General features: G+C 35.2%; 1 protein-coding gene across 2 annotated transcripts in view; it reads right to left on the bottom strand.

The window, feature by feature from the left end:
• Positions 1–2488: 2488 nt before the first annotated feature.
• bmp6 (bone morphogenetic protein 6) overlaps positions 2489–10049 on the bottom strand; it is a 54109-nt gene continuing 46548 nt past the window's right edge. The window contains exons 5-7 of one of the 2 annotated variants that reach the window (XM_059524366.1): positions 3445–3521; positions 3171–3281; positions 2489–3081 (exon numbers count right to left, since the gene is read on the bottom strand). In XM_059524366.1, coding sequence (XP_059380349.1) covers positions 2932–3081; positions 3171–3281; positions 3445–3521 — 338 coding nt within the window. In that variant the 3' untranslated portion in view covers positions 2489–2931. Of the gene's footprint in view, positions 3082–3170; positions 3282–3444; positions 3525–10049 lie in introns of both variants that reach the window. The other variant, XM_059524365.1, reaches the window with a different exon arrangement.

Below are 10049 nucleotides of genomic sequence, written 5' to 3'. Positions count from 1 at the left end.
GCTTAGTTTGCTATCAGCTGAGAAAATATGACCTCAGGGAGACCATGTAACATTTAAAGAAAACAATGGTATGCACCTGTTTTTTTTTTTTTTTTTTAATACCTCCAATCAATGTAAAACATTATGAGATACAGACTTGCAAACAGCACTTTGACCATGTACGTGGTTTTTCTGTTGGAGTTTCAAATGTTTCTGTTGTGGTCTTAGGTTTTGAAATGGTTGCATCATTCAGAGGATTAAAAAATTATGAAATAAACCAGACTAAGGTAGTTTGTTAGCTAGACTTGGAGACCTCTTTAAACCAGTCAAGACCAAGATGGATTAGCTGGTTCAGATAGTTGGCCGTAATTATCTAACCAGGCCAGTCTTAACAAGTTTGATGGCCAGCAAACCACATTAGGCTGGTTTAACAGCTTTGATTAATTTGTCTTATAAAGCTTCTTAATATTCTTACAGGCATATGAATGGGGTAAATACATTTAGACATATCCCCAATATTGCCATTATGTAATACTTTTTTTTTGTAATTTCTCAACACTCAGCAAAATAAAACAATGCAAAATAGATAATTTTTTGCTGTATAATGACGGTTTATGGAAATATGGTTTACTTTACAGTAGAGGTTGTGAAAGGTTAAAGCATTTATGGTACAGTATTTTTTGTATTATTATTCTGCATCTTCCTTTGATTAGGTTTGTCTTTTAGACTCTGTTTGAGACACACTTTTTTCTCTCTCTATAATTCAGTCTTTATGGCTTTCACATGCAGGTCAACCACTTTTAATATTATTAGTGAACTGCTTAAAATGCTTTGTGATGGTGAAATTCAGAGACACTAGCGTCGTCTGGTATCATTGCTTAAAGAATGCTGATAGACTTGTATGTGTTCTCTGATGCTCTCCAGTGGTTTCATTGATTTAAACAAATGTAATCTAAATTTTTCCTTTCAAATATTCCCACACTGAGATGTTTATTTTTCTCTTTTACTGGATCTGAAAGAGAAGGAAGGGAAAAGCAATCAGAGAAACCGCATATATTCAGTGAAGTCTTTATGGGAGGCACATGGTCAAGGCTGAACTCACTGAAAAATGCAGTTTTTTTGTCCTGTGCGAGAGGGGTACACTCACTCTCTGGGTTGTTGTTTTTTTTTTTTTTTTTTTTACAAATACAGGCATTTTGTGACACATTTCATAATAAAATGTCTTTTTCCAAAAATAGCGGTTTTTAATTTTTCCTTTACTTTTGTTTTATGATCTCTGTGCTACATGATTCATGAAAAAAACAAAAAATAAACTGTAAAATGTACAAGTATTTTCACAAGCTGGTTAAGACGTAAACAGCAGTTTATGGGAGGTATGTGATATAACTAGGAAAAGGTACAATATTTTGAAAATTTTTATACTTTTACTACCCTCAAATTCATTTCTTGCTGCAGAATTTGAGTACAGATAAGCCTGTTGACAACCAACAGTACAACTCAATACCATAGTGATTTGGCCACTGTCAATGTGAACCAACAGTTAAGGTTTGGCTGGCAGGCATGGTCCTGTTTGCTTAATGGGGTCATGTGCCAGTGAGATGAATGGAAATGCAAACAGCATTAAAATTTGACTAAACGTAACTGAATTATTTGGTTTTAAGTATTGGTATAAAAATTGAAGTGATTATCGATTCTCAAATTACATTGGGCAAATTCGAAATATATTGCTACAATGCTGATAATAGACCTATGTTGCCTGTCCAGCAAGAGTTTTGTACCATTCAATGGCTCACAGTGAAAAAAAAAAAGAATGGACAGCTGCAATAAAAAAAAAACAACGTTTGACAATAAATAGACATGAGATGGTGGAAAATCTACAGCCCATGTGAGTATGATGGCACAGAATACAGTTTTGTCACTGATAAACCTTGGATTATTTGTAGATCCTTGTGTATTATGGGAAGTTTTGGATGTAGGCCATCCGAGGTGCAGGTTTTGCAGGGAAATTATAGATCTGTGGTGTCAGACGGCATCAAATAACAGTTCCATCCTTGGAACGGCAGCATAATGGTTCCGTTCTTTGAGTTCTGTTGAAGTGTGTAACCACTCGCTCTGACTCACAGATGCAAACCACAGTTAGTGCAGAGCAAATATTGAGAAACTTAAAATAATTTGATTTTTTTTAGACCTAAAATAGAGTCCTGTGGGTTCAAGTGACTTCATCAAAAATACACAAAGCAGTAGAAAGTTTCCTGTTCTGATTTCTGTGCTTTGGGACATAGTAATTTATAAGTTTCCGATCTTAAAGAGGTCATATAATGAGGAATCAAAGTTTCTTTTGAAATAAAAAAGCTACAGTAACTTTCAGAACTCAGACTGTCTATTTATATTCGGGAGGAAGTTCCTGAAAGTTGCAAAAAAAAAAAATGTTTTGTTCTGAACTTCTGGAACTTTCAAACATTAGAAAGATACAAAGTCTAGTCTTAAAGGCACAGCAGCAAAAAAGGATCAGAATGTGGGTGGGGAAAAAAGTCACAAAGAACTGATTTGACTGTTTTAGTAGACCTTGCTTAGAAAATGAAATTATAGTGTTATGATGCAACCCCTTTAAATATTTGATAAGTGAAACAGAATTTTAAATACAGACTGCATTTTAGCTCATAATTTACATTTATCTTTATGTGTCATTGTTTCAGACTTAAGGCTTCAAGTTAATTTTCTGTTTATAGATTCACATGAACATCCTCTTGGCAGTTTGTAGGATCCGAAATGTCACGAGAAATGGCCATGTGTGTAAAAATGAGAAGCAGCAAACTTGGATCCACCGTCGAGACATTCTCTCAGTTTTTTTTTTTTTTCATTATGCTAGCTTTTCGCCTCTGACTTTATATCGTTTTGTCAGTCCTGTCTCTGCGGTGCAGCGGTCGGGCAGGGCGACACGTGTCCCTTGTGTCAGTGGCAGCCGCATGCGCGCACCACCATGTTCTTGTATTTTTTCAGAATGACGTTGGAGTTGTCATCATAGAAGAGCACGGAGATTGCATGCAGTTTGGTGGGAGCGCAGCATGGCTTTGGAACGTTCTCTGGATTCATCAGATGGACCTGAAAAGTGGAGCAAGATATGTTTTTTTTATACTCACTGCTGTGAAATAAATGTTAAAAATAATATTATTTTATAAAGCAGAACTCACCAGTGTCTGTACTATCGCATGATTAGTAGCATTCATATGGGCGTTTAGGGGAAAAGAGCATTCTCCATCACAGTAGTTTGCTGCATAGCCCTCAGGTGCAATAATCCAGTCCTGACAAACACATATATTTAAATCAAAAGGGATGCTCACACTAAAAATAATCTTAAAATAGATTAAACACTCATTCGGGATAATTATTAATAATTTGTTTTATATCCAAACAACCAATGAAGGCTGATCCAGTTAGGATTATGCAAATGTTCTTCATCTTTACCTGCCAGCCCAGTTCTCTGAAGCTGACGTACAGTTCATGCTTTCTGCAGGCAGTCTTCTGATCACTGCTGTTGTAATCTGCTATATACAGAGAAGAGAGACATCAATGGCTGCTAGGTCACAGTATAACATACACATTTTTTTATTTTATTTTATACTTTCAAAGTCAATTTGTCTTAAAGGGACCCCTTGTGAAAAAGAAATGTGTTTAATTGTAAGGCATAGTAAAAAATGCAGTTAAAATAAATACACATTTAAAACGTACTATGTAATAATGTTACTGTATATGTTAAAGTTAAATATTGGACTTTAAAGTACATTTGAAATAATGTTTTAATAGTCTTTTGTTGCACTTTAAAGAAGCACACTTTGTTTTGATGTGTTGACTAACATACTAAAGCACAGGTAAAGTACATGATTATAATTGTAACTGTTAACGGTGAGTTATTTGTGTTTAGACACATAGGTGCTTAACTGTAAACTCAAAAAAAAGGTGTAAGCACTTTAAAAATTTAACAGGTGCATTTTTGTCTTCGATAAAGATATAACGATAAAGATATAGTTCTAAAAATCGTTCTCAATATTAAAGAATAGCGGAGTCCACACCACAAATATAACGATAAAGGCAAAGAGAAACGATATCGTTGGAATCACTTTCAGAACGATTTTTTTTCTGATGAACGATAAAAACATTGCCAACCAATCAGAATCAATCCTGCTGTAATGACCTCGAGAATTTAAAGCAGCATACGCGCGTCTGCTTAGAATACACAGACAATATCGTTCACTGGTGTGGACGCTAATATCGTTATCTTTATAGTTATCGTTCTTAGTGTGAACGGGCCTTAAGGATGGATTCGCCATTTGAGAAGATTCTTCTCTCACTGTTTTGCAAGGGAGGACATTGACTGTGATATTGATGAAGTGGCTATATGAAGAGATAATGCTAAGGTGTTGTTTACTAATTTCCACAAAAGTTTATGTACTACTGTATATTGTATTTTCAGTGCAAAATGCAGCCTAATGCAAGGAAGTACTGAAAGATTTTACAATGTGGTGTCAGATAAATATTTTCATGAATGCGCAGTACTTGTCTCGTGTTGTTTTTGGTCAATATATTCATGTACTTTAACAATATCTAAAAAAAAAAAAAAAAAAAACTGCATCAAAAATAGAAATGTTAAAAGTGTTTCAGATTGTGCCTATGAACCATGTGTGTGCCATATGGTACCAAAATTAGGTTTTGTTAAATTATTGCAAAGTTTTGAATGAAGTGCTTCATTTTGCAAAAGACCTTAGATGTTATGTTCTGATACGTGTGTGTGTGTGTGTGTGTGTGTGTGTGTGTGTGTGTGTTAATTGTGTGTGTAGTGTTTTCACAAAATGAGCCTTGTTTTTAATTGTGTCTTAAAAAACTAAAGTATATTATTTCCATAATAAGTACTCTTTCCAAAAGAACCCAAATTGTAGCATGGCAGCCTCACTTTTTACCTTCATTGCATACAATGAAAATAAATAGTGACTGGGGATATATTTTTAGCCTTACATTGTCTTTGTGCTACATGTAAGAAAGTCAGTCGTACAGATACAGAAGACATGTATTGCCAATCTGCTGAAAATAATTTGGTGCACTTTTAACCAACAGGATGCCTTAAAATTTCCTGTTAATCCTGTCAGTGTCACAACACATTTGCAGTGCAACATATGTGATAATGTGTCCAATACAAGTCACTGTCAACAAAATTTACAGGATTGTTGTTGTTGTTTTTTTGTTTTTGTTTTTTTATCTGTGCCGCCCCACCCTTGTGTCCTGTTAGCTGCATGTCAGCAGCAGGTAGGTTTGGGTTTTCTGAAGGGGAAGGTCATCTCTGGCACTGACTCTTGCTCTGAATTCAAACTCTGACACATTCTTTCCACTGGTGTGCTCATATGTACTTTTTTTTAATTTTTATTTTTATTTTTTTTTTTTGCTATGTGCAGTGGAGTGGGAGAGGAGAAAGAAAGCTATGATATCAGTTCAGGCCAGCTGCATTCCCTTCCTGTTTTTTTTAATTCCCTTCCCAAAGAGCAGCACTTTTGCCCATCCATAGATCAAGACTTGTCATTCAAGACGAGTAGTTAGAAGAGGTGCCACTTCTATAGCATTCGATCAAACTTACCCTCCAATCCCATATACAACACACTTTTGCCTTTTCTGAGAACGTACTTGCTGTTACACTGTTTGTTTTCTTTTTAAACAAGCTGCTGAACCCTCCCTAATGAAACCATACTGTAATTCATTACTGTAATGACATTATGATGTAAGTAAATTTAATTTACTGCTCTTGTAAAACAAATTAAAAGGATATGTTGATTCAACATGACAATGAAAATCTTTTATTTAATACAGCTAAGAAAATCAACTGATAAATGCACCTGTTAGAATAAATGTTTAACACTTTAATTGTGTATTTAGTAATGTATAAATGTGTGACACAACTATTTTTTTTTCCTCCCCTGCTTACAGCACACACATTTTTTCCCCCTAAGTTTGTACAATGAAATCACATTTGCAGGAAACACATTGTAGGACATTAGATGAAAAACGCTCTAGGGGGTTGTCTAAATTACACTAGCTTATGACAGGGGTACCCCAGGGCTCGATACTTGGCACCCTTCTCAATATACGCAATAAATGCAACTTAGTCAGCCTGGCAATTCAACAAAATATCATAGTCCATCTGGGCACAATAACACTAACAACATCCAAGTCAGTCAAGAACCTGGTGGTAGAGTTTAATGAAGAGCTTAACATTACCCACTACATTGCTAAGACTGCCTAGCCAGGCAGATCTGCATTCTTCAATGTACAGATGCAAATGCAAAATTAATTATACAATTTACACAAATACTTTTTTGTGTTAAATGATACTTGATAATGTAGAAAGACAATTATTTAATTAAAGCAGTGGTTCTTGATATTTAGATTGAACTAAGTTTGCATTGCATATGTCTTGTGTTTAAATATAATTTGATTATCTTTGAAATAAGGGAGCTTTTTCAATATAATTGCAAAAATCTTTCAAATTAAGGCAAATTGAACACATTTACAGAAGGGACAAATGCCATAAAATGGGGGAAACCTATATTCAGCTAAAAAACTTTCCTTAAACATCGTCTATGAGTAATGTAGAGTAGAAATTAAGGCTGTAACTGAAACCACATGGTGACTGTGTAGGCACATCTCTGAGGTCATTCTAAGTACTCAACAATCATCCAGTGCTAAGGTGTTTCCCACTTTCTCCTTTGGAAGAACGTTTGTTCAGTCCACTGTTGATGCAACTGGTTGGCAAAAGCTTCCTGGTCCTAAAGCTGTCATTTTATTTGACCAGTAAATTTTCATGTTTGCACCACAGCCAAGCAAAGTTTGTCCAAACAATGGAAGACAATGGCAACCCTTTTGAAAGCAGTTATAATTTCTCATGATGCGAATGGTAAATACTGTTGTGAATACAAGTAACTATTGTAGTTTACAGTAATTTTCATGGTTGAAAGAGTCAAATATAGTCCGTATCGACTGCAGATTATTTTAAATAATTTATCTTCAAACTATAGGTATTGGGTTTGAAGCTTGGAATATAGTGTGAAATCTCTGGCCTTTTTTAGCCCCCAAAATAAGATCCCTTCTTGTATTTCTCTCACTCTGTCTGGCAGGACTAGGGTAAATATTTACTGAGATAAATCCGCCAGCAGGAGTGGCCCCGAGCTCTCCCGAGTGGCCTTTTAGTCAGTCCCCCAGGGGTCTCCTTCCTCTCTGATCCCGAGCAGTGAACCTGTCTTACACAGACCCCCAACTGCGACATTTATAGTCAAGAATGTTCTACACCTAACCACAGGCCTGAGAATGAGGCCGAACTACAACCCAAGAATGGCAGATTTTGACACACTAGTTTCACACACACACATGCATATGGGAAGTTGACATCCTGTGGTGTGACATGCTATACTCCATCTATTTTAAACAGAATTTAATACTAAGAATATTGCACTTTTTAAAGTTGTTTGACCATCTTCTTAAACGGGCTGATCTCTTGAAACCTTAAGAACATTAACTGGGTTATATTTCTCTCCAAAAATCTAAATGAAAAAATAAAATATATTTTGCTATAAAAACAAAGCCATTTTTAGGATCAATACTTGCTACCAATAATATTATGCCATAGTTTCTATTTTGTCTGGACTGCATTCATTACTGAAAATTATGAGAACTATAAACAAACACTGCAAAACACTAGATTTATAATACTAATGGGTGTTAGTGTTTTATTGATTGTTTGCTTGCAAATTTTAATGATTTTAAAATAGGCCTCACCTTTATGCACAATAACATTTCTTGACTTGAAACAATTTTTGTGAGATTCACCAAATATGATGCATCTGTGTATTAAACATAAATGAGAAAAAAAAAACATTTGCAGATAAACACACTGCATTAACATACACGGGTTTTGATAACCCCCGCCTTTTCTTTAATTACTGCCACTATTTACAGTCAAGGGCTCTTTAGGAGTATAGCAGATATTTAGTGTGGAGTTTCATTGAGTGTAAAGGCCAGATTTGTGGTACCCCATAAAGTGCTTCTCTTCCTGCCTGTAAAATTTAATGCCACACTGTTACTGCTGTGAGTGGGTCCTGTGGGCCTCTGGCCTTCGAAAGAGGACCGCTGCCTGCTTATCAAATGTAAGAATGGCCATTATAAGTAATTTAAAGTTATAGTTCACATAAAAATGAAAATTCTGCCATTTACTAACGTTTAAGTTGTTCCAAACCTTTAAGGATATATGTTAGCCATAGAATACAAAAGAAGATATTTTGAAGAGTGTTGGAAACCATACAGTAGGCGATAGCCATTGATTTTCACAGTATAAAAAAAATAAAAAATAATAAAATATCATGGAGGTCAATGCTTTTCAACAATAAAGAAACTCCATCACATTTGGAGATTCGAAGTTTGAAGATTAAATGATGACAGAATTAAAACTTTTAGGTGAACTATCCCTTTAAAGATTGATTTGATTCTGCTTAACAATTCTGATTCTTAGATATAATAGAATAATTATAAAATAGTTAAACAATAATTACTACAGACTTAATAACATTTACTAATTAAAGGAAGATGACGAATTAGCTTCTAATAAATGTAACACAGTCATGAGTTGCAGCACAGAAATCACATATTGAATATTATACAGTTTTGTAGTACATTGGTCCGCATCAGTGAAAGAACACAGATGTTAAAGAACCATTAAAAGAAATAGTTATATTAGCTTTATGAGCTGTTTAATTTGACAGTTACAGCCAAAAACTGTCAAAATCATATGCCAAGGTACACATGTGGTTTCTTGACCAAAAGACAGAAACATGGTAACTGCAACGAAATCTCAAAGACCCTCTCTCTCAAAAAGCTACTCCTTGGAGCAATTACACAGTGACATTCCTGGTGGTGACGGCATGCTGGAGTTATGGACACAGTGTTCCGCATGGAATAACATCCATCCTGGAAAGAGCTGAGGCAGGGAAGCTGTCTCACCCCACTCCCATGATGACATGAAAGAGAATGCAAGTCCTGTCTGCATCCATGTGAAGTTTATCTCTCTTCCTGTCTTTCATCACTGTGGTTATTAAACCTCCATCCCCAGAGCTCGCCGATGTCTAATTACACCAACGGTAAACAAAAGGAGGGTTGAGGGAGGGGTAGATGAAAAACCGCAGCTGGACAGTGCCATGTTATTATAATTCTTTAAGCGATACTGTTAACGTGGTCAGGCATTTTAGCCCAGCACCTAATAACAGCTCGGAGGTAATTACAGGTCTAGCACTGGGGCGGCACATACTGAGCTGAGCTAGACGCTTGTTAACTTCCCTCAGGCCAAAGGCTGGCGAGTTCCCCCGCACCTCTAGCTGAGCATTAGCACTTAATGTGTTGTTTTGTTTTCACAGATCACCAAAGCTTAAGAAACAGTGTCAAACCTCTAATCACATGTTAATGTGCTTTGCCTGAATTGGAAGCTCATAGAGATGGAAAGAATTTTCAAAGGGTGAATCTCCCAAAACCTTTCAAGATCATGTCAGGGTCATATATCAGCTCAGATTAAAAAAAACAAAAAAAACAAAAACAAATGAAGAACTTAAATGTCCCGACACACAACATATACTTGATAAGAGTATAGATAAGGGTATGTTTTTAATTAATGCATTTCCACCAATCATCACATCAGGGTTATTTTAGTATTTTTCTAATACTATTTTAGAATTCATTACGATTTAGAATTAGCTTTTATTTATATTTTATGGGTTTTTTTTGTTGTTTTTTAGATTTAGTAATTTTTCATGAGCTTTTGTCATTTGAAATATGTAGCTTTAAGTGATTTTTATTTCAGTTTTAGTTAAATTGTATTTATTTATTTGTTTATCTAGTTTAATTTAGTTTCAGTTTTCCATGTAATACATTTTTTTACAAGTTTTATATCGCTTAACAAAATGTATTTATTCAGCAATGTTTCAGTTGCAATGTCAACAGGACTGTGACAGTTATCACTAGGGCTGTTCGATTCCGAAATTTTGGAA

The sequence above is a fragment of the Carassius carassius genome, chromosome 35 (genome assembly GCF_963082965.1).
Source record: "Carassius carassius chromosome 35, fCarCar2.1, whole genome shotgun sequence".
In the NCBI taxonomy this organism is placed as follows: domain Eukaryota; kingdom Metazoa; phylum Chordata; class Actinopteri; order Cypriniformes; family Cyprinidae; genus Carassius; species Carassius carassius.
Note: the sequence above shows the minus strand (reverse complement) of the source record. Positions and strands in the feature narration are given on the sequence as shown.